At 39.1% G+C, this 24,976-nt stretch overlaps 1 protein-coding gene across 1 annotated transcript; it reads right to left on the bottom strand.

Annotated features, from left to right (window-relative positions):
* Positions 1–17,107: 17,107 nt before the first annotated feature.
* Positions 17,108–24,290, bottom strand: MGST1 (microsomal glutathione S-transferase 1). The gene is made up of 4 exons (XM_042795544.1): positions 24,157–24,290; positions 21,582–21,729; positions 19,386–19,480; positions 17,108–17,733 (listed from the first exon to the last, which is right to left on the bottom strand). Exons 2-4 carry the CDS (start codon positions 21,705–21,707, stop codon positions 17,487–17,489), a joined length of 468 nt encoding a protein of 155 aa, XP_042651478.1. The 5' UTR covers positions 21,708–21,729; positions 24,157–24,290; the 3' UTR covers positions 17,108–17,486.
* Positions 24,291–24,976: the final 686 nt, after the last annotated feature.

Genomic DNA, 24,976 nt, shown 5'->3' on the forward strand with positions numbered 1-24,976 from the left:
AGTCATCTGCAAAATTAAAAAAAAAAAAAAAATTAAAAGGGAGGATCTTGTGCTCTTAGTTATAAAAAATAACTTGAAAGGGCTGAAAAACTGGAGAAAAAATACCCCATGCTGTGGTCTTTTTTTTTTTCCTCCTTTAAAGAGGTATGATATTAAAAATATCATGAATCTTTGGGTCATGTGAGTTTTTGTGGACAGAGGATGCATTTCAGCCTCAAAACACTGCCTCTGATAGCCCATACCCTTGTATGTGCTCTATTAAAAACTACCCCATGGACAAATCATGATCCTAAGAATTAGTTAAAAGTAACCTCAAACCTTTCACCCTTTTTGTACTCACAAAGTAATCTAAACCCAGAACATTAAGAGAGACATCAAAGAGTCCCCACTGGTTTCTGTAGGTGCAAATCCTGAGTCTCTCACTTCCTACTTTAGAGATAAGCCATGCAAAGACTTCATTCTGGCCTTTTGCCCCCAAAAGAGTTTTTACTGAAATGTGTGTTGCAGTAGAAAGATAAATAGTCAGAGTTACAGAAATCAATACAGCAAAATTCAATAAATAACAACAAACATCTTCTGGACAAGACCTAAACTTTTACTATGAAAGAAGTTGTTTTACTTTCCTATGCTTGTACAATACAGACACTTCTTTTGTACATTCACATTCATAAAGAATATAACATCTTTCTGATTTTAAAGACTTGAGAAAAATGTGAGGCATACGTTCCATTGCCTTCTTCAGGAGCTCCTCAGATCACTGTCTAAGAGCTCTCTGGAACCAGAACCAGAAACTCAAATGATATTAAACTACATCACACATATAAATTTAGATCTCAAATTCACTTTAAACTATGGATGCAAGCTACAAAATACAGATCCAGATCTCATTAGCCTCAAGGTCTGCAGCTATCTGAATCTGACATTTTGACTTGGAGCCGTTTCTACTAGGAGTCAGAAAAAAATTTTCTCATTTTGCATTTAGTCATTCCCAGCATGTTTTGCTTACGATTTTTTTTTTCACTCTGTCCCTGCACTAAAAAGCCATTGAACCATCTGTAGTATTTAGATAATAATTTTCTTAGCTATAACTACATAATTCCACTAATGAGGGCTATTGGAGAGTCTGCTATCTTCCATTTCCAAAGACATTATTATAGTTTGATCTTTTGCATATGTAGTCATCACTCCACCTTATAGATGTCGTTAAATGTATAAGAGACCATTTCTTAAAGAATCACTGTATTGGATCTATGTATAAATATCAAGTGGAAAAACTACTGTGAAATACCATTTTAGAGAGTCTGAAAGTGTTTACTATCTGGACAGAATTCGGACAGTACTTTTTGCTATAAGAAAATAATTTTAAAATAGTCTGGAAAATTTAAAATATTTTGGTTTAAAATTTTTCAACCTATTGTTTAAAAATTATGTTTTCACTTAAAAATCCACCAACATTTATTATTTCTTGTAAGAACTGAAGGAGTTCTGCTTTTAAAAAAAAAATTACAGGTTATGTGTCTCTTTAATTTTTCCTTTATATCAGGAAAACCCCAAATAAAATTCCCTTTGGTAATTAACCAACATTTGTTTCCATTTTTCAGCTGAGATTGCGAACCAGAAGATCACCTTTAGATCACACCCATCCAAAAAGGCAGCATTGCTAATCACATAAATAGATCAGACTCTCAAAAGGGCCAGACCTCAGACTTAGTTTATGGAAGTCCCTAAGAACTTAATATGATCTCAGGCCACAAGATCAAGGTAATTATTCAGCTAGTAGCTGGACAATCTTCAGATGTAGTCTTCACATTGGCCTTTTCAGGATTTGCACAGTGCTCCCTCTGCAGAAAGAAGACGATGCAGGAATCCACTTTGTAGCCTTTGCATAAGGGTCCTTGTGCCAGCACTCTACACTGAGTTCATGCTCACCATCTTCTCAAATAAAAATTATATGTTACATGTAAGAGATTCCTGATAACTCTTCATAATACGACCTGTCTGTGCCCTTTATAAGCACACAGCCTCTGCCGTCAGCTTCTGCTGACACAATAGCCTCTCCATTCATGTCTGAAGTCCTCCAATACAGAAGTACCTTGTTAAATGGAGAGAGCATTTTGAAAATGCATTCCTCAGTTTGATGATGAAAAATGAATATGAGAATAAAAGAATTCCTGTCGTTTCCTTGTATACAAGACTCTCCTTGCAAAAATCAATCCATGCCATTTTGGAACAGTATCACTAATGAAATTACCATAATCAAGAACTGCAAAGGCATCGATTACTAAACACAAAGCTAATAACAGCCTTAAACGAGATTCTGATTCCACTGAAGACTTACAGAATCTGGCCAGGATTTCTCTCCCTATCATCAAATAATCCCACTGAGGAGCTAAACATCTCTAATTATAAGCAGGTGATAAATCCAAGGTCATGGTTCTACAAGACACTGGCCCCTAATAACATAACAAAAATGCTGTGCTCTCCAGACCCAAAATGAACTTGTCTTGCCAGTTCAGATTCATTAAAAAAAATTGTCCCAGTATACTTCCTGCCAGATCATCTATCCTCTACTCTACAACCAGCATAAAACACAAAGCTGGCAGCTCTCATTATTTTAACAGAAATAGCACTAATAATAGCTTTGTGATGGATCCAGACCCAATCTTTAAAGATAGACGATGCAAAGATTCGCAGAGCCAATATGGATGAAGCCGGAACTATGACCTCATTGACTTCACTGAGATGATGTGATGTTAAAGTAAAATACATAAAATGTTACTTGGATTATGCCCAAACCACTCTGTAACTTCATCCATGAAGGAAAATGAATCAATGTTCCTTCTAAGCAGTTCAGTCATGCAACTGTGTGTGTGGATAAATTTGTACTTAATTTTCTTATGCATCTCCTAGATTCACCTGTCAAGTGACTGAGAGCTTAAATTGTAGTGTCAGTAAATTTGCATGTAATTACAGATGCAATGTTTTTGCCCAGCATATTTAAACCCACAGATTCAACCTGTTTCACTGTTCTTGGAAATTTCAGAGGTCCAAACTGTCTAATTAAGCATTCTTTAGTTTTCACATATTTTCATTCTGTGAACCCATAATGATTTGCACAGCTGAGGTTCCTCTGCCCCACATCTCTCAGTCATACAGTAAGAGCTGTACCTCAGTTACCCTCATTTAAAGCCAATGGATGTGAACTCACTTGAAGGACCAGGACTGGATCAGTCAAGGCAAATAAAATGGATTAAGTAACTAAGAGAAGAATGTATCAAGTGAGATCCTACAGGTATTTTCCATCTCCAACAGCTAAGAGTCACTGGATTTTTTTCCCCCAATAAGATCTGAGGCAATAAAAAGCCTCCAAAGACCTTGCTTTTTTGTTAATGTCCAAAATGGTCTTTGTTTGCGTAGAAACAACGTAGAAAGATATAAAAATAGGCTTAAATTAGCATATTGCCAAATTGGTCTACTGTAACAAGTGCTTTGAAGTCTGGCGTGCTGACTGATTCCCCACAGGAAGTTGAGTACTCTGAAAACAATTAAGAACAAAAAAGGGGCGGGAGGGAGGAGAGAGGGAGCAGGCGAGTACAGTAGTTAAATTAAGCAAAGTGAGCCTTGGAATAGTCAAGGGACTAAACAAGCCATCGAATCACTTAATAACAGCACTTCTTTAGCAGCGGAGATAGAAAACACCAACTGGATTTTTAGAAACTGAGACATTAAGGCTTGAAAAAGCAGAATGACAGAAGTTTAAATTAAATAAATGAAAATTACTTCAGAATATAATAGAAGGTAATAAGGCTCCAAAACTGCCAGTAGTTATAGTAGCTAATCCTGTGTTCTAAAATTGATCCTAATGTAAAAGCATTGTGCAATTTAAAAGTAATAAACATAATAATCCCTGCCATTTTACATAATAAATAAATCTTAACTATGTTTCCCATTTGTATAAAGCCTTGTGAAATGACAGGTTTGGTTGTTAAAAAAATCCAATGTTTGTTTCACAAAGATATTATAGTGATGCAGTGGAATAGATTTTGAGGGAGAAGGTTAAAATATATTTTATAGGTAGCACTGAGTAAATATATCAGAAAAACTGCACACGCCACACAAAGAAAGAGCTTTCAGATTATACAGTAAACATTTTATGCTGTGGAATACCTTCTCTATAACATTTTGTCTACACTGAATTGCATAATCACATACTAAAAGATGGTTACTATTACTGTTATTAATGTTATGGTTGCATGCAGGGGAACTACTGTATAATTAGCAACTATATCTGTCCCAAAGATCCCATGACACAGATGAGTAAAACAGGTAAAGGTTTCACCATCCGTGTTTTACCAAATAGAAATGAGGTTCAGGAAAGATTAAAAGCTTACTCCAATTAAGCAGTGAATCTCAAAGTAACTGATGGTTTCCAGATCAAGTCCCAAGTTACTAGTCTAAGGAAACAGAAGGCTGTGGTTCAGCTTGGACCTGAAACTACATCCTTGTCTGCCTTATGTATGGTTTAGCACAAACTCATCAGAAATTAATTCTGTTCATTTGGACCCTCTCTCTTGACAAGCCTCCCCTCCAGGTGCTTCCCCACCTCCATGGTGTGGCACCCAAAAGACACTACAAGGAACGTAGCTCTCCGTCTCACATCAATACATCTCTGATGGGCAAGATAGGGCCTTAAGCCTTAAGAACTTCACTGGCTTTTCCTCCTGCCACCTTCTGCCCCTTCCTTATACACGCACAGTGGCACCTCTATATTTTGCTCATCCCTACTACAATTGTTAGGACAAGGTTATACTGTTTTTAAAAAACTTTTGTAACTAACTTCGGATAACAAGACTTCAATAACTAATCTTTCTGGTTGCCAAGAAAATTTGTGGAATTTCCACCCTTGGAGGTGTTCAAGATTTGGCTGGACAAGGCCCTGAACTAGCTGACAGTTAGACCTGCTTTGCGCAGGGTGGCTTGGATAAGATGATCTTCAGAGGTCTCTTCCAGCCTAAATTACTTTATGATTCTATGTTATGTGTTTTTACTTCAGGGGTCTTCCTTGACATGCTAAAAAATTCATTTATTTCAAACCCCCACCCAACATTTCTTAACCTACAGAAAAAATTCCACATGTTCCTCAAGGTACAGAGCAGTGCTATAAAAATGAACTACATATTCCTATAAAACATGTCTGCTGATAACATGGAAGTCCTGTACTCCTTCTAAGTCTTTCTAAAGTCCTAAAGAGAAAGACACGCACTTATCCTTCGTTCTCTTGCAATTCAAAGTGCATACAGCATGTGAGAACTCTAAACACTGAGGTTGTAGGACAAGCCAGGAGACCCATGCTGACCTCAACAGCCTAAAGAATCACCTTTATTGTACAGTAACTGTTCTTTGAGAATGTGTTATTACGAATGCCACTATAGAAGATCAGTAAGCATTATCCTGTCAGAATAGCAGCTTTGAGAAAATCCAGCTGCCTTGAATGCTGATTTATGTTACTGCATTCCCAAATTTAGTAACCAAGGAAAAGCTGGAGAGCTTGATACTGACATTCACACTTCTGGCCAAAGTAACATGTATCAGAAAGAATAATTTGAAGTGGAAGATCTCCAGAACTCTCTCAGAAGGGACTTCTCCACAAGTCTTACTATGTTTCGGTTCCTCTCTGGACTATCTAACCACTATGTAAACTTTGAAACAATAGGACTATAAAACGAAAGAAAACTAAGTAGTACCCCTCTGTAAGTGAAAAAACATAGTCTAGAAAAGCTAAGTGAGAGGGAAACCTGTTCAAGATGAGGCTGGAGAAGACTGTGGAGATTAAGTCTTGTTTTCTGGATAAGACCCCATTCGAACTTTTCTTGGCTGCCTATATCAAGAACTTTCATTTTGAAATATATCTTCTAACTTTCATGTCTTATCCCATGTCTTCCTGGTCATTCTGGAACAACCTTTTTGTATCACGCTCAGGTCTTTATCACAGACAATTATCAGGTGAGGAGAAAGGAACAGGGTGTGATTTAGCCATGGCTCTGTGAGATTTGGTGGAAGAGATCTGAAAGCAGAGTAAGTATCTAACAGGCTTGCACCACTCAGATCAAAAGCCACCACATGAATGTCACCATATCACCTTCAAGCTTAAAAATCACTTCAGCTGAAACTCTACTTAGACAGTATGAAACACAGGAATTTGTTTGCCACTATTCTTTTTACTGATCTGCCCTTTTATTATTTCCTCTTCTTTCTCTAATATTATGTATTAATATTACAGTACCACCTATAGCAACAAATTAAAACTGCAGCTTCCATCAGAAACATGATCCTCTTATGCGAGGTTCTGTACAATCTCACTGATAATAAGATACAATCCCTTGATCAAAGTGGCAAAAATAAAGGTGACATAAAACAAAATCAAAGCAAAAAGAGGTGGCCCAGCTCATGTCACATGTCACCAATAGAACAGGTTTCCTAATTCCAAGTCCAAGGCACCACATTGCTTTACTTTTTTTCCCCTGCCATTTTGCCTTTTGTCTCTATGTCTTCTCTTACCTTACAGCTGAATATTTATGCCTGAGTGAATGCATGTGTGTGTGTGTGTATATGTGTGTGTGTGTGCAATTGTGTGATCGACAACTCAGCCAACTTGTAAACAGGCAATTTCAGTAGTTAGTATTTGTTTAAGCTTCAATTCTTTCATTAATAGAAACTTGGAGACTGGAAAGAGCAGTACAGAGATATTACCTGACTTGGTCAAGAATAAAATCAGGATAGAATACAGGCCTTTTGGTGCTCCAGTTATAACACTCTTAGTTTTTATGAGCAGAAGCAAGCAACTGCTACTCTTGGTCAGAGATATCTGCAACCAGAATCTCACAATATCAAGGCCCTGCTAATAAAACCTATCTGCCAGCATTTGGTGCTTCCCTAATATGTCTACATGAAACAGGTCTATGAGTGGGCCAAAAGAGCCCATGTACCTGCAAAAAAATGTCAAGTCTCCACTGGATAAGGCTTCTTCATTCACTAAAGTCAGTTACTGCCCTGCTAGGGAAAAAAAAAAAAAAAAAATCAAAATATTTTTACTTTGTATGCATTCCTGGTCAACACTAAACATCCTTCTTGTTAGCAAGTGAAAATATAGGAGATTTTAAATGCTTTCTTTGAAAGTAGAAAAATATATCTTTTAAGCAATCAAGCGTTAACTGTGAGAATTAAAAATATCTGTTCCATATGTTCAAGTCCCAAGTAAAGTAATATTAAGTATATACAAGAAAGTTCAGGTAGGAAGAGAAAACGATTAAAATAAAAGTCCCCTGGGTCAAAATGCAAGACTAGTGGACATAGATAAAGTACCAGGGAAAGGAGATGAAATACAAACAGGATGTGCTGTGGTGTCCAAATGAGACACATTACTAAAAAAAGTGTTGCATCATTAACCACTCCATCAACTGGCTCTGCCAGGGCTGCAATGGACTTTCTATTGCCAACACCAAGTCCACTGACAGCACAGAGACCTCGGAGAATACAAGGATCTAAGATAACTCTCTGATACGTTTGCTAGTCTCACTTTAATACTTCAAAACAGAGGAAGGAAAAAAATCATAATCAAACTTAAAGAGAAGCAGCAGTTAAATAGGCAGCTGAAAAATACTTTCAGTTGTGTGATAGGCCTCTAAATATACGACTGAGATTGGTATCGTCTGTATTGGTATCTCAATGGTCAGTTAGTCCCTGGTCTTCAGTGGATGTGATATGTGTTGCGCACAAGTTGCATTACTTTTATTGCTGGTGATGAAGTAGGTCTCTAGAATTCAGCTTGTGCTCTGAAAGAAAAACATCCCGAGTCTTTTTACATCACAAATGAATAGTTCTGACCTGAACCCATGTACTCAAACTAAAGTGCTGAATGCCACCAATTTGCCCTGCAGTCCACAGAAGCTGATAATCTCCAATGCCCCTTGAATCAATCCCAAATCATGCACCCTGTCTGACCTCCATGGAACTCCCCAGTAGACAGCCCAGTGTGTGACCAAGCACAGACCTTCTTGAGAAGCTCCAGACTCCAATTTTAAGCACTGTTGAAACTATTAATTCAGAGGGTGGTTCTAGATAAAAAAGAGGTTTGTATTAGAGTAGTTAAATGTTATCTGTGAGTAAGTGCATAGAAAATCCATTGTGTTGACTGTAAATATAATTAATTGTAATGTTTTACAAAACAAAATATTCTGATTTCTCCAATCAGAGCAATTTTAATTTTTTTCCAGTTTGCTTCAAAAAGTATTTTTAAAGTGTTTATTCAGATCTAACAAACTTCATTCAATTTTTAAAACTACTATTTTTAGAAGTTGCCATTAAAAAAACCTCAAGTTAGTCTATTCTAAGGTAAGCTCATTCCACGTAAATTTTCAGACAAAATTCTTAGTAACGGGAAGAGTTAAAGGAAAAATACCTTTTATTCTTACTTCGCGAAACACAGAAAGCAAATGTGGATTATTTACTTTGTTCACTTTGGGTTTAGTCATATTCGTTCCATGTCAGTGAAGAAGCCAGTACCTCTTTTAGCATGGTTTATACTTTCACACACACACACACACACACACAGAAAGCCACCAACACAAATAAGAAAAACATGGTTAAAAATAGAATCCTCTTGATTGCAGTCCCACAGAAACTGGCAAAAGGACTTGAGGACATGAAGCTCCTATTAATCTGTTTGTTTTTAATTGACTAGATTTCAAGTTGACAGTGGCCCTTTTATAGCACTGTACAGAACAAAACAGCACCACATGGCCAGCAGGATCCATTTTAAAGTGGTGCTCTCTTACGTCCCCTGCTGAGGATTGCACCATATGAGCCATCAGTAACGCAAAGTCAAAGGCCAACCATCAATAAAGCTCTTGCTGTGATCAAGAATATGTAAACAATGGACCAGCCACTTCTAGTGGTAGTTATAGCGGAGTTAAAGCTGAAGTAGGGTGGCACCTACCTCACAATTTTTTCCTCTGAAATTTTACAAAATATAGTATTTTATCTGGACACTGTTGCTTGCAGTAAATATTTTAGTGCAGACTGCATTCTGCACATACTTAATTAAATAAATGAAATATGATAGATACTACTTGTCTAGATACAAAGCCTGCAAAAGCCAGTGGGAATCTTTCCATTCAATTCACTGGTCTCTGAATTAGGTCTATAGTCAATACATTGCAGACCAGATATCATAGTGATAAGAACTAAATAATTAACATATGAGAGGATGCATCCTCTCATTACATACACTCTTAAAAGTATACTTTTATTTAGTACGGTTCAACACATCTGGGCTAAGCTTCTCTTCGTACATGTATATCTGCCTGGAGTTAAAAATTCCTACAATGAAAGTTCACTGGGAACAGGTTATTATTTCAGAAAGGAAAAACCCATAGCATTTAATAGGGATTGTTGCTTTTCTTCATCCTCCTTACATTCCTGCTATAGGACAGATTAAGCTTTCTGTAGGAAGGATTTACTTCTATATATCCTGTAATAGTTTCCGTAAATCCTTTTAGCTTCATTTTGCAGGGTGGGTTTCTCCATAATTTGGGCACCTATAAGACTTAAACTGGACAAATTAAGAAAATCATATAAACCCCCTTGCAAGGACATACTTTCTCTGACCTTAACCAACTCTTTGTTGCCACCTGTCCCTGCACATGACTCATCCCATTCTGTCATATTACCATTGACAAGGACATATAAAGCCACAAAAGAAGTTGATGGACATCCGCTCCAGAGCATTAGCTACCTTGCTCCATGCTCCTGAGATCTAACTGTGCCTTTTGACAGCTCTCCAAGCACATTTCCCCATTTCTAGAATGAAACTGAACCTTTGCACTTTATTATTATTATTATTGTTCTCTTTCAGCAAAAAGGTAATTGGGCATGAAAAGTTCAAATCCATTAAATAAAAACTCAATTTAAAATATTTTCCATCCACCAAGCAAGGTCCTATTCATTATGCTGACACTGTACTCCACCTCTGTGCCAAGTGGATCACTCAAAGATGCCCCCCACCACTTTCCTGACATTTTGTGTGACAAGTAAATCTGCTGTGCACACATTGCTTTATAGGGCATCCCAGTTTTATATAAATACAAGCAACATTTTTTTACAGCACCTTTAAATTCCCAAGTTGAATTCTACACCTACTGAGATACTTTCAAGTAAATTATTTGTGCTGATTCTCTCCTCTGGATATTGTGGAAGACAGACACAGTTTCTGAGTTTTATTTTTGCTTCTTTAGTCACTTGAAGTTTTTGAACTGCCTCAGTCCCATTCAGACTACCCTACTGCTAAATACAAATCATAAACTTATCAAAACCAACAGCAGACACTTAAAATATAAATTGCATAGTTCTCTAGGAACCTCAGTAGAAGCATCCACATGTTACAGTTACCTGGTGCCTTATTAACTTAAAAAAGGAAAACAAAACAAAACATTCTAACACTTCAGCCACAGGTTAAATATTCTGTTTTCACAAAGGTCACTTTTTCCATAAAGGTTTTCTTAGTACAAGCTTACTGTACAGAGACAGTATTTTGCCTTAATATCCATTATAAATTTTTTCTTTAAAGCTAGCAAAGTATTTTCCCCCTACAACTCAATCTGCCAGAGATGGAGAGCACAGATACGTTATTATTCACAGGCCCAGTCCTGAAGCCTAATAAAAAAGCCAAAGAGGGACATCTAGTGGTACCATGCACGAAATTAAGAACGAGCAGAGGAAGAAAAAACCTACTTCCATGCCTATGGATCGGAGAGAATTGCTCCTTTCTCATCAGGAATGAAGAAAGGTTGAAGAGAAGACCAAAATAAAAGAAAAGTAAAAGAAAGACTGTGTCTTTCTTATGAAAACACCCCTTTAAGAGTACAGAAGAGACACCCACATGAAGAGTACTTAAGTTGCCAGCCCTGCTCTCTGAGAAATGCAGCCTGTAAGATGGACCACACCTGCTCACAGGTTGGATGTGAAAATCCCATAATAAACACCTTTGTGTTGTGTAGCTAAGTGTCAGATAAATGAGGCAGTCATGCATGCTAGAACATAACTGCAGGCTTATTAAGGAAAACTGAGCTTTTAGTGTCACTTTCTGTCAAAATAATATACATAACTTTATAGAAATTACATAGAGGTCTCTTACACACCTAGAGATTAAGAATTTTAACCTACCTGGAGCACTTCTGTGGCAATTCCACATACACCAATCCCTACAGCTCCTCTCTGAAATGAGGGTTAAAGAGACGAAGCTCAGAAATTCTTCCAAGAAACGTAGGACAAACTACAGAGCCAAACCCTTTCTGCTCAGTCCTCAGAGAAGCTCACTCTTGCTCTGAAGGTCCTTTCTAATTTTCATTAATGCCTTGCAGTGAAAAAGGATACTTTTCCACAAATTTGAAAACATGTGTCACATATGACTTCCCATGCAAAAAATAATAATCATCCTTTCCAATGCTGTAGGTGTGATGTCATTTTGGAGGGCAGTTTCATAGGCTAGTCTTCATAACCACACAGTGCCAACTCCCACCTCCAACAGCTGTGGTCTGTGTGACACAGGTGCCTTATGGGGCAACTGATTAAACAGAATTAGCTACCAAGTGGACCCAAGCCATGGGTGATCTCCATTCTGATTTGAGGTATTTATGATCCTCTTTGTAAATATTTAATGACTGGATGCATAAGGAAAAAACATTCTTAAAAACTAACTTATTTTATAGAGGTAGTAAAGTGGGTTTATAAAATAAAACCACAGAAGCAGAAAGTTACCTATCTCTTATAATGCTTCCTCTACTAGTCTTCATCTGGTTTGCTGTATGATGCTGTGCTAAGCTGTCATTAAAGTATTTCCCTCCTTTCAGTCCTCCCTTTATTCTTTTTCCTATTTATTGTTTCCACAGGATTGACACTACCTTCTGAACTTATTCCCCCTCACTGGACAAGCAGTACCCATGAGACAAACATTCTTTTTTTTTTTCTTTTAAAAGAGAGGTTTCTTGGAACTTCCTCTTCTTAAGCTCTCTCAAAAGTTCACCAGCACATAGGATATGTAGAATAAAAGAAAGATGCTGTCAGTGATGATGCATACTGGGATCCACTAGCAAAGAAGAACAAGATATAAAAGTATTCAATTGTGGAGATTATGTGGCCACCGCTAAAATAATGTCCCTTAATGCATAAAAATAAATTACCTTTAAATGTGTTTCCATGGCAAAAGAAGCCACCTGGCATGCAGGTCAGTACTTGGAAATGCTGTGTCAAGGAATAGAGCCTGACTAGTTAATAGAAGTCAGCCACCATTCCCCTCCCCATATTACAACTCAGTAGGCTTTAAAGCAAACATGCTGGAGATGTCATTTTCCACTCTTTCATAAGTAGCCACTTCAAGATGCTTCACTCCAGGCTAGCAAGGGATGCTTTACATCACTGCAGTACTACTTACAGAATTTATGACACAGGATCATGGTTATAACTTCATATATTGCAAGCACCTGTGCAGAATACAATCCCATGTGTGCACATTCACCATAACATATATTCCTAAGAATGCACAGTTAGCACTATTGTACAGGAAAAAACTTCAGGCATTATACCTCACATTTTTCACATCTATTTTGAAAACAGAACAGTAGTATTTTTTCACATGTGGAAAAGGCCTCTGAATTTTTGTTTTTCCAAGTGTGTACAGGAGTAAAGAGCAGAGTGCTTCATAGGAGGAAAGCACCTGTTTAAAATATTTCATATTACTCCTTGCACTGCAATAATTTAATAACTGCCTTGATTAAAAAAATACAAACAACAAAGCCAGCAAAAATAATCTATGCTGTTTTTAAAGACTAATTTTAGTGTGCATGTATTCCAAAGAGAAACAATGACATAGAAGAGTGAATCAATGTCTGTCTCCCAAATGAATGAAGATCACATACCTTTCTGGAAGTCATGCTGTGATTAAACTAACCTCAGCAGAAGGGCAGCCATTCCGTGGCATATTTTCCACTAGAGGTCAGGCTGAAGGAGCTAATGATCTATTTTAGCCTTCAAAATCTGTGAGTGGGAGATACTAATCAAGATTTGGAAGTTTGAAAATCAGTATTTAATTAATACTGCTTTGCTCCACTTAAATTGAATCACAAAGACATATTTTTCTAAATGTCCAACAGCTGAAGGTATTTAATCATAAGAGTATTTTAACATATGTCAATACAATCTTTCACAGAGCACTTGATGTGCCATCTCAGTCAGCAGGACAAGGCTTGGAAAAGAGAAAAGTTCTTCCTCAACTTCAGCCTTGAAATTAAAAACACGGTATTCTGAATAGTAACAGGCAACATTCAAATTACTTTTAAAAGGGTACTTTTAAATTTTTGCTTATTTTTTGCTTTTAGAAAGGACATATATTACAAGCATTTTCCAGCAAAAATCTAGATTGAATTTGTTTCTATAAATAACCAGGAAGATACACAGCTAAGCATGGAGTATATGACCATACCAGGATGCAGGTGACTAGAAGATTTTTCAAAACTCCAAAGTGATTTTAATTAGAAGCCTAAGCTTTTCTTTTCCTGTATTTTGGTGACTTATGCAATTCCATCACTTTCAGAAACATTGACCCAGCTCCTTGAAATAAATACCTTGCAGACAGTGTAGTTCAGATATACACTTGCTTCTGAAAACTCAAGGAAACATTTAATCTATCATTTATAGTTTTAAACACTTGTTTTGTTGTGACAGGATGGGAAGTCATGCTCAAATAGCAAGTCCTAGCTCAGAGGTCTAGTCACTAGGTCTCTCAACAACTCACTGCCTTCAGTACATCCTTCTGCAGCCATGAAAATCAGAAAAAAATCAGCTTTAGCCAAAGTCACACAATACATAGAGTTGAAAACTAAACTGTGGAATGGCTCACATTTACACTTTTGAAAACAAAGGAGCCCATTAAATTCACTCAGAGATTAAATCAGCTAACTAGGTCAAGCTATGTCAGATAGCATTTTAAAGTACCTCATGGTCAACTATTAGAACCACTTCAAATATACACAAAGTACTCTGGAAAAGTAAGAATATAAAATGCCAGGAATAATTGGCAGAGAAAAGAAAATGTGTAGTTTCTCTAGTCACCTAAGATTAGTGGTGGGAATAACAGGCCTAATGAACAGAAGTGAAGCCTAGATGTTGGTTTAGCCTCTTTTTATATGTCTCCCATGGATTAGCCCTTTCTGTACTTCCACCAGGTCAAAAGCAGCATAACTGCTGATAACAGCCAGTTGCTTCATCAGAGTTACAGATTATTTTGTTTAATGATTTTGTAACAGATCCTGACAAAGCAATCCGAAATCCACATCATCATATTTTAAAAGGTGAAAATTCAGTTTATCTCAGTAATACATTCAACTAATACACTCTTTTTCCTTTATTAGTTCTCCTGAAAATATGCTAACCTTTTAAAGTTTACAGCTGTAAAGCAGGTACAGGATACCTCTCTAAGGCACGGCCGGCAGAAATGCAAGAGCCATTTGACAAGCACCACTCCCAAGACACTAACGCGGAGCTGGCAGTCAGAGTTTGACTGAAGCTGGTAAGGCAGATTTACCAGATTGAGCACGTACCCCATCCAGATGCACAGATGGTATTTGTGGGAGCAAAGGAAAATAAAATATAGGTTTAAACTAAATGCAAGAGAAACACAGAATAATATTGAATCACTCTAGGTATTTCTAAGGGTTTCCATTTATCTTTTCTACTTCTCAGCACATAGCGAGTGTATGCTCAGGGTTTTGAAATCACCGAGCAAATGGAAAGGATTTAAAACTAGTTTTGTTTCAAATGTAAGATCACAGAAATAAAGACAGGCTCCAGGTATTTCTCTTCAGAATGAGATTTCTGTACGCAAGTTTGATGCAAAAGGCGTTAAAAATGCTGTTCCTGCATACGTCTGGCAATGACAACTAGGCTTGTCAGAAGAGCCTTTTCGATGCTAAAAGAAAGGACTCACTCTGCTGCTGAACTCCACATGGGTTCCTCTGCATGGTGGCTACTTTCCTGTTGTTTTAAATGGATAGAAAGACACACAGCTGGAAATAAAAGGCAAGCTACACAGAAATGAGGGAAATACAGCTTTAGATGCTGGTATTATGACATAAGGAGGCAAGAGTAGCCAAAAAGTGATCAATCTAGAGTTGGCAGGTTGACTCTGACAACGAATGGTTTAGGGCCCAGCTCAGGGCTGCCGTTTCGCCTCTTCTCCCTCCATCACTAGTCCCTTCTCAAGCTAGGAAGAGCTGATAGCCAAACTTAACTTGTTACAACGGTACCATCCAAGGTAGTGGGGCTCAAGATCCTGTGAAAAGCTAGCAGAGAAAGAAGAAATAGAAGGAAAATAGCACAGGTAAGAAGTGGTGGCGAAAGATGAGAGGAGAAGAAACACACAAGCCTGTTTCCCATTGGAGTCCCTGGTAATCCACAGGCGTTGATGTGTGCTTACTTTGACATGTCAGGAACTGAAGCTCCACAACATTCTACTTTTAATCCTCCTAAGCATCCTCCTTCTAGAGGACCCAGCTCTTCATTATTTCACTTGTTAGTTAGATTTAATTTCTGGTAAATCAATGCTAACTTCTTGATTTCAAGTCCCACCATTCCCTTTTGTTCAGTAGAGATGATTTAAACACTATCCTTAAACTGCAACAAAAATCTCCCTTCTTCAGACTGAAACAGTCTGTCTGCACCCTTCCTGACTCCTCCTGCTACCCTTCTCAGTTACAGCCTAACGTGACAGTGCATGAACTTCCATCTCACAGCTGTGGGTATACAGGTGGGCCCTCCCGTGATATGCCTTGCAGTACTACAACTACTTCTCCCACACAAAAAGAAAAGCAAACCCTTTGGCATATGGAAGCAGCAGAGAGAACTCTCCAGCTCCAATCTGGGCTATCCCTTAGCAGCACAGATTCTAGGGTAAAAAAGTAAACCAAACATGTTCCGCTCTGACTTCTACCATTTAAAACTTATCAATGACCAGCACACTGGATATAAAGACTGTTCTGGGTAACTTTGTTTTCTTTTTCCTTGAAATCTCGTTCTGTTATTTAAGCCATAGCTACAAAAACAAACAAACAAAAAAGCCCAGGAAGAGACTTTAAAGAAAGTATTTCAAATAAACACATCATAGAAAGATATAAGCAAAGAGCAAAATTTTCTATCAGCAATATATTGTTCAGCCTGAAGAAGAGAAAGCCCTCAGGAGACCCTTTAGAGGCATTCCAGTACTGAAAGGGGGCCTGCAGGAAAGATGAGGAGGGACTCTTTGTCAGGGAGTGTAGGGATTGGATGAGGAGTAACAGTTTTAAACTGAAAGAGGGTAGATTCAGATTAGATATAAGGAAGAAACTCTTTACTGTGAGTGGTGAGACCCTGGCCCAGGTTGCCCAAGGAAGCTGTGGCTGCCCCCTCCCTGGAAGGGTTCAAGGCCAGGTTGGACGGGGCTGGGAGCACCCTGGGCTGGGGGAAGGTGTCCCTGCCCATGGCAGGGGGGTTGGAACTAGGTGATCTTTAAGGTCCCTTCCAACCCACAACATTCTATGATTCTATGATTTATGACAGTATGACACACAAACTAATTATATAGTCACATCTAAATTAGCTGATATATATATTTCCAAGTGTCACTCATTTAATACTGAATTCATTCAAATTTGAAAGAAAAAGTCTTCTACAAAGGGTCTACACTTTATCCCTTCATGAAACCTACGTTTGGAGTTACTTCAACAGAAAGAATTACTTAAAATTTTCACCAGTGTCACTAAACAGAGTTGAGCCCAAATACTTTTTTTTTTCTTTTTAATCTATTCAACTGAGAGAAATGGAGCTGCAATAGTTTGGGGGTTTTAATCCCGAAGTAGATTATACAAACAACAATTTCATCAAAGATTTTTTACAAGCCTAGCATTACTGGTTATATCATATTATTAAGGTAAGCATTCTTCAAAGAACTGTATGATTGGAATCTCTTCCTGATACACAGTGACATGCTATTTGCTGGCTGCAGTGAGAAGAGTCAAAATGAAAACAAAAATACAAACACGCTTTTTTTTCCTCTTGTCTTTATTGATTTAGACTACAGCCAAAAATAGTGCATCTGTAGAAAATTACCACACATGCTACCAATACATCATCATTGCATGTTTAGAATCGTAAGCACTTGACAAATCACGAAGGGAACATTCAATCTAATATTCTGGCAATGCAGCCCATGAACAGGGAATAGAGGGAGAAGGATTTTTTTCCTCCAAAAGTAAGTATTTCTGAACAGGAATGAAAAGCCTCTGTTAAAAAATTAATTCCAGTCACCACGGAAAACTCATGCTGGCTCATTCAATACATCAACATACACTACTGGATAGTTTGCGTGGAATGTTGAACAGTACACAGAAGCTATGACTCTGCTACAGGTACAACGTCGTCTTCAGCACTTTGTATGCCATTGAGATGGTGACTGAATACCCAACTGCCCAAGATAAACCTCTGCCAGGCTGGGGAAGTGGGATCAAGTATGCAAAAGTGTGAATGATCCTAGCCCCAGCAAAGATCCTGAAATGCAGCAAGGCTGTGGACAGTTCAGGGCCACTAAGAGAATACAGCAGTCCAATGCCAAGAAATGGCACAATATTTTCAAGGTCATTCAGGTGGCCTCTGCGGAAAGAAGTAAGTAGTTTTACAGTGTTACATTTCATTAAATAAACCACTTCAAGCCTCATTATTTTTCAGCATCTTCAGAGCACACTACTGTTAAGGAAGGCCCTGCCACAACTGTTGGCTTCCTCTGCAGTGGGGACTTGATTCAGCTACTGAAATGATTTTGGTGTGTTCATCTGACATTGCTCTGGTCTCTCTGACCACATCCCCACATTTTTAAGCTTCTGATCTTCTGTATGAAAGTTCTTAGTTTTTCCCCATGATCTTGGTAATATTAGGGACTTAGACAAGGTATATGAGTGTACCTGGGTGTGCAAGAATGCAAGGAGAAGCAGGGAAGAAAACAGATAGCTGGATTTTCTTGCAGCCTCTCTCTACTGAACATCAATTAACTGGATGAGTGTGACTACAACTACTAGACTTCATGGCCCAGATGGTCTATTCCAATCCCATAAATTCAGTTTGTAGTCTCCATAAAGAAAATATGAAATATCCTATATATGAAACATTCTATCAAATCTTCATGAAGTTCAATCATCTTGAAGAATGTTATTTTTGAGCATCTAACAGGTGTGACAGCTTTTGGTTCATTTTCTTCACTACTAAGCACTAAAATAGCTGAAAAATGTTTGAAATTTTGAAACCATAATATAATTTACTAAAAATGTGTTCAGACTGAACTCCAGATCTTGAAGTATTCTTTCACGCCTCTTCCTAAACCATCCCCGCTCCCTTTACCTCTTTAGATAAATTATACTTCCAGCCAAATTTACTGATTGAAACAACCTGTAAGCCTTACTAATTATGTCAAATTTCACAGCCAACTAGAAGCAGAACATGGTGCTGTTTTGCAGCTGCTTTCTGAACTCATTTATCATTACAAGGAAACATATCCTCCAGCTTTTTAAATTTTTTCCCCAAAATAGTACACTGAAGAAAGTAATGTCTTTTCTATGCCCATGAACAGAACAAATTCCAGTCACTTATATAGAAGAGATGCCATGCTAAATCTACATGGCATTATCTGTTGCCATAAAGCTTGCAAAAGAAAATACAGTAAACTTCCATTAAGAACCATTGCTGTGAGATAAAAATGGATGCTTCTTCCAGAAGACTGGTCAACTTTTCTGTACAATTGACACATCAGTGATTAACCTCAATTCAATCCAGCAAAAAGAGTACAGGCTTTGACTCCCAGTCTGTACAATTTTCCAGATTATCGCCCTCATTACAACTCTGGAGTTCCATAACTTTAACATAGTTTTATTCCTCTTCCACTGTTATTTCCTTTACATTTCAGGAAAAGATGCAACTATTGCAACTGGTGTTCAAATTATATAGTAAACTGATTTACACTTAATGGACACTGCTTCATACTAAATCAACTTATGGTCATATTTTACAATCTTCTCACCAATTCTCCTATGCATACAGGATACTACCAGACAATGACTTATTATTTTTAGTATGCATGCTGACCATTTGAATATGGAATGGTCTGTTCATTTAAACCAATTAACATATTAGAATACTACATAAAGCAACACAAAACACACAGAGTCTTGCCAAAGAAAATGGGGTGAAATTAATTCCTTGATTTAGTATTATTCTGCTATTTAAAATAAATCTTAAAGACTCCTATGCATTACCTGCGTACACGTTCAACATCTGGATCAGTCCGCAGATATTTTTTAGCACTCTCGCCTTTTCCAAATGATGCTGTATCTTCTGGGTTGGCAAATGCCTATTTCAGATATAAACACCCAAGAGACATTAGAAGCCAGAATGTTTATTCTAGTCAAGGCAGCTTGCTGTAAAAGTCACTCTTGTCACTAATGCCTCTATAACCTCACATAACTTACCCGAAATTAAACACATTGTTCACTGCATTACTGTTTTTTTGAGCCTAGCCTATGCGTAGCTTGTGTGCTGACAAATTAATGTAATATAATTTATGCATGTAGATAAAGCCTTCTTGCAAGATGGACAAGCATGGCAGATGACTGTTACTCAGCTTGAAGTAATGCCAGTGGACTGCAGGAGCATACGGACCTGGAAGGTAGAACCACTGTTTGTACTACCTAAGTCTATTTTTCACTATTCTTGTCAAATTATCCAAAAGCCCTCTTGGATCCCCTCCTTCTTCAGAAGTCTACAGAGCAGTAGTGTTCAAGAGACTTACTCCTATCCTCATTTACGACCAAATAAGTTTCTCCCTTTCCTTAGGTACAAATATTTCTACTTGCTACCTCCAAATACTGTAAGACACTACTTGAAAACAACATTTAATTCTGTTAGCGCAGACTGCAGTAGATCTCTCCTTGCTGACACATGTAGTAACACATGCATTCTGTGGACCATTCAGGCTATGCAGGTATAAGTCAAGTAAACCTTTTGATTTTAGCAGAGCTACATGATTGCTTTCTGAGGCAGCCTTGATCCCTTTCTGTGAAATATCCTTGGCCTCAAAATTCTGGAAACACGTTAAAAGTATCAGCAACAGCAACATTTTACCTTCTGGTGCTCCACTAACCTCTTTCCTTCATTTTTTTTTTTTAACATTTTAAAGACTATTAAAAATGAAATAAAAATTACTTTACTAAATTGTCTGTTTGTAATATCGCTGTCTTCCATAAGAAAATCAAGTGCTCCAAACTAATGAAGGCCCTATTCTGACCTGCATACATATGGATCATAACATGGTATGAGCATTAACACAGGACTCCACCAGCTCTACATACAGGACCAGTACAGCCGATGTGCTTCTGCAAGAGCAAAAGGAAGTAAAGTTTACGACAGAGACATCTCGGTCCTATTTTGAACATACAAGGCAGGCTGTGTGCTCTACTATACTCAATCTTCAGCTGTGCCAAAGACCTAGAGAGCTATTAGAAGCAAGCAGTAGCTCAGGTGATGTGCTATTAGCACCTCATGAACAACGGAACAGTTCAGCTGGGTTCTCTTGGACCCTGCAAGAACAAAAAGCAGCATTTCAACAAAAAGACTGCAACAAAATCCTTGAAGTACAGGACATCTTGCAGAAGCAGATCTCACGAGAGCAGTCATATGGGACAACCTCAGGGCTCTCTCAGCCCAGGACCAAGTGTTTTCAGCAGTGACCATGAGCAGATGCCTAGAGAAGACAAGAACAGGGCAAACACAACACAGCACTTCCCATGAGCACTCCCTTCTAGATCAGATGAAGCTTCTGCATTACTTAGTAAACCTCAGTGGACCTTTCATATACTTATCTAGCCCATACATCAATCCATGTAAATTTTCAGCCTGCCTCTCATTCTAGAAAGAATTTTTATTTTTTTTTTGATAATGACCTACCTGCAATGGGAAGGCTAAAACAATTAGGGAATGTAAACAGCTTTAGTATTACTGTATGAGAGGGTTACAGATGCATAAAAATCCACTTCATACCCCCTCTTCTGACCCTACTAGTTGATTATTCATGTAACACGGCTCCATATTACACTTTATTTGCTTTATAAATTGGGTACCCTGGACATCAGCCTTCTGCAGAAGACAGCGGAAATTACAGTTGTGAAAAACTCTTATTTAAAAATAACAGAAATGTTTTAGAAGGGCAGAGTAAGTCAAATGCAACTGTAAGATACAGTCTCATAATTATCTCATAATTAAGTAAAAGACATCGTCCATTTGAGACCAACAAAGCACCAGCACACCACACTCAGAATATTACTAGAAGAATGAGGAAGAAGAAAAAGAATAGCACCAGAATTTGAAAGCTGAAAAGAAAAGAAACACCTGTGACATCCCTGTATTGAAATACAAATTTCAATCCATTCTAACAGCCAGGATTACCAATTTCTTACCTTTCTTGTGATTCTGAAGTATGCTGTTACAAGACTCATCAGCATCATTTTTAGAAGAACAATAGTTGTATAGGTAGCATAAGCTCGGAAGACTTCATTGTCAATTAACTGGGTCATTTTAGCCATTTCTCCACTTCTCGCTGACAACCTTTAGAAAACATTAAAGTTAGGCTAACATCATAGCAATTCAAAGTTCTGACAAGAAGATTGTCAGAATAGCCTTTTTTTTAGCATCACTGCAATGACAGCATAATTTTACCACTTTGAAAAGTTTATTTTCAAACAAATTTATTTTTCCTCAGTTTATTTTCACAATGGTATAATACTTTACAATGAGAAATTGCATTATCAATTAATATTTTGCTTCCATTATACCTGCTTATTAAACTGTCAAAATATAAACCACCAAAATATTTAATGTAATTTCAGAAACAAAATTTAGTCACAGAAATTAGCACACTTTTGAAATAACAGGAGGAGTTAGACCACTGTTAGACCAATTCATCTGAACTAATGCATTTCTCTAAGCAGTTACCAGGATAGAAAGAGTGTGATGACTTACTACACATACTGCAGTGTTTAAAGAAGAAACTTAGTATTGCCTATCTTTTTTTTTTTTTTTTGGTAAAATGACACAATTTTAATTCCATTTCAGCTTTCAAACTAACCAGTATCTTCCCACCCAGCAATAACTTGTGATCAAACTGAGCTAAGCACGCATTTTTCTCCTTTGAGACGTTGTTCTTAAAAATTGCTTTTAGCATGATTCACAGGCAAAGATGAAGTTGCAATGACAAAAAGCATAGAACTATTTATGCTTTTATCACGGGAGGTTTAAGTTAATGAAGTCTCTTTCCAATGAGGCCACATCAAACCCACAATTCTATGGAGGTGGTACCTTTTATCAGCACCATAAAGTTAAGAATGTGATGAGGGCTGAATGCATGTAAACTGAAAAGCATGTCCCCTTGAACATTCAATTTGTGCTCTGCACAGAGCAAGGCTTTTGCTTCACCCAGAGCTTCAACCGTGCAATTAATGAGTAGGAATCCATAAAACAGGTACATCTTAGCTTCAGTTGAGACCAAAATAAATGTACTTTTTGTTATAGCTAACTTCCTTATTTCCTATAATTTCGATGAGAGTAATAAAAAAAGTTAATAATAATATTAACTTGATTACAGCTCTAACAATTTCTCATCTCGCTTTCAGCACAGAGCCACTGCCAGCTATAGGCAAACAGGGGAAACTAGATGTGCCAAGAACAGTAGGTGACTCTTGCTCTGAAGGCACACCCTTGGCGGGGAGGTGGGCAAGGTGGAGGTAAGCAGCTGTTTGCTCAAGTGAAACAAATCTGGCTTTGCCTGGACCTGTCTGGATGTGGTGATGGACTTTTGCTCCATCTTTTATGCTTTCCAAAATAGCGCTTGGGTCACTGGGCCAAGCACTGGGTCTAGGGACTAAGGGAAATTCAGTACAACTGTCCCTCCTCTCACATTGCAGCACAGCACTTCTCAAGATCATCAGCGATTCGGCAAAGATTGATTGCAACAAAAGGAAACTGCAATTTTTAACTTTGCATCACAGCATGAAGCGTGCAGTTTCACACCACAAAAACAAAGTAAATCCACGGCGTCAGAGCATTTTTCCCTATTGCAATTTAAAGACATGCTGAAAACACATCCAGGAAGTACACAAAGACATGAGAAACTGTTCACTAACGTCTCTGTGTTCCTTCCACTCGAGCTACACACTTACCCATTTTCCCTAATTGCTGGGTCAGTCTCTACAAACTCTGATAGAGCCCAGGCTTTGCTTTCACTATGAAGAGGAAGTATACCAAAGAATTCATAGTTTTAAGAGCAGTAGAACAGAATAAAAGAAAAAAAATTAGAAAAAAAAAAAAAAAATAACCCTCACATACTAAACCAGCACAGGGCTTAAGGGGATATGCTCAGTAAGACTACGAACAGCCCGACCCGCAGAGGTGACCGAACACCTCTCTGCGGTGCGAATGCACAGCTCGGGCTTGGCTGAGCGCTCGGGTCTAGACCCCACGTAACGGGTCTTAAAAGCGGGTGGGCACGGGTAGGTCACCCTCTGTGCCCTCGGCGGGAGCACGGCAACGCGGGCGCTCCCCTCACGCGTGACTCTGCCCCCGCGCCGGCCGGCTGCGCAGCTGTAAGCAGCAATATTAGCACCGGGACGACCCTTTTTTGTTGTTGTTTTGTTTTGCTGGTTGGTTAAAACGCGACTTCGCAAAGCGCGCTCCGAAGGGGCGTTGCCGACCCTGCTGTTCCCCGCCGGGCCAGGCCCGGCCCGGCGCCCCGCTCCACACGCCCGCCGCGAAAGGCGCGGGCCCCGCGGCTGAGCGCGCCCGCCCGCCCGCCCCGGGGAGCGGCTCCCGCCGACCGCCACCCCCCCACACGCCCACCACCCGCGGCCGCCGCCTGCGTGGGGCGACAGGCTTCAGCGCCCTCTGAGGGAAAAAAACCCGCTGCGGGAGGACGGGGTGGGGGGGGGAGGGAGCAGGCGGATCCTCTGTTCCCGCCCGGCAGCGGGAGAGCCCACGCACCTCGCCCGCGTCCCCTCGGAGAACGCGCACGCCGCGATAAGCCCCGCTGCTCCCGGCCCCGGCCGCTGCGCCTCCGCCCGCCCCCGCGCCCGGCCCGGCCCCGCCTCGCCTCGCCCCCTCGGGCGCGGAGGCGGGTCGCGGCCCCGGCTCCCCGCGGAGCTGCCGCGGCCTGTGGGGCCGCTGTGGCGCCCGGGAAGGGCGGGGTTCAGGCCCTAGGCCGCGGCAAACGCTACCTGGGAGGAAAAGGAAGGAGAACCGGGAAAATCAAGCAAGATAAAGCCCTCCTCTCTGAACACCCTTGGACTTTGAGACAGAGGGAAACCAACCGTCGTGACTCGGCGAGGTTTCGTTAGAGACACACCGCGTCCAGCGATTGCACAAACTCCCGAGGAGGCCCAAAGCTGACCTGAAAAAATACAAAGCACCAAAAGCCACAGTACTTTGGGTCGCTTGCGTTGTTTTGGTGGATCTGAACTTTTACCAAAGGGAAAAAAAAAAAAAAAAAATTAAATGCTTGAATTGTCAAGCTACATTGCTGCTATGCCAAGCAATATGCATTGTGTTGCTTTGCAAAGTGTGACAGAAAATAAAGGAACTTCCAGTCCAGCCATGGACTTCTGGTGCACTGGGATGTGGTGGAAGGAGGAAACTTGGTGTCCAAGCTTCCCACTGCTTCTTCAGAGAAAATGATGCTCTTCCCACAGCACTGCTCCTCATAACCAGTGCAGTGCTTGTGACTGAGCAGCTCATGATAAGCAAGAGTGAAGAAGATAGAGATAAATATACTCAGGTGCCCAGAAAGGATTTCAGAAATAATCCT

This window comes from Tyto alba, unplaced genomic scaffold, assembly GCF_018691265.1.
Source record: "Tyto alba isolate M040663 unplaced genomic scaffold, T.alba_DEE_v4.0 Super-Scaffold_21, whole genome shotgun sequence".
NCBI lineage: Eukaryota > Metazoa > Chordata > Aves > Strigiformes > Tytonidae > Tyto > Tyto alba.

Bases quoted from the DNA above. Each gene is read 5' to 3' on its own strand.
- MGST1 (XM_042795544.1), bottom strand. From the start codon at position 21,707: ATGGCTAAAATGACCCAGTTAATTGACAATGAAGTCTTCCGAGCTTAT. The intron at 19,481-21,581 runs GTAAGAAATTGG...TATCTGAAATAG, and splicing joins ACTTCAGAATCACAAGAAAG to GCATTTGCCAACCCAGAAGA. The intron at 17,734-19,385 runs GTAATGCATAGG...TTCTTTCCGCAG, and splicing joins GATGTTGAACGTGTACGCAG to AGGCCACCTGAATGACCTTG.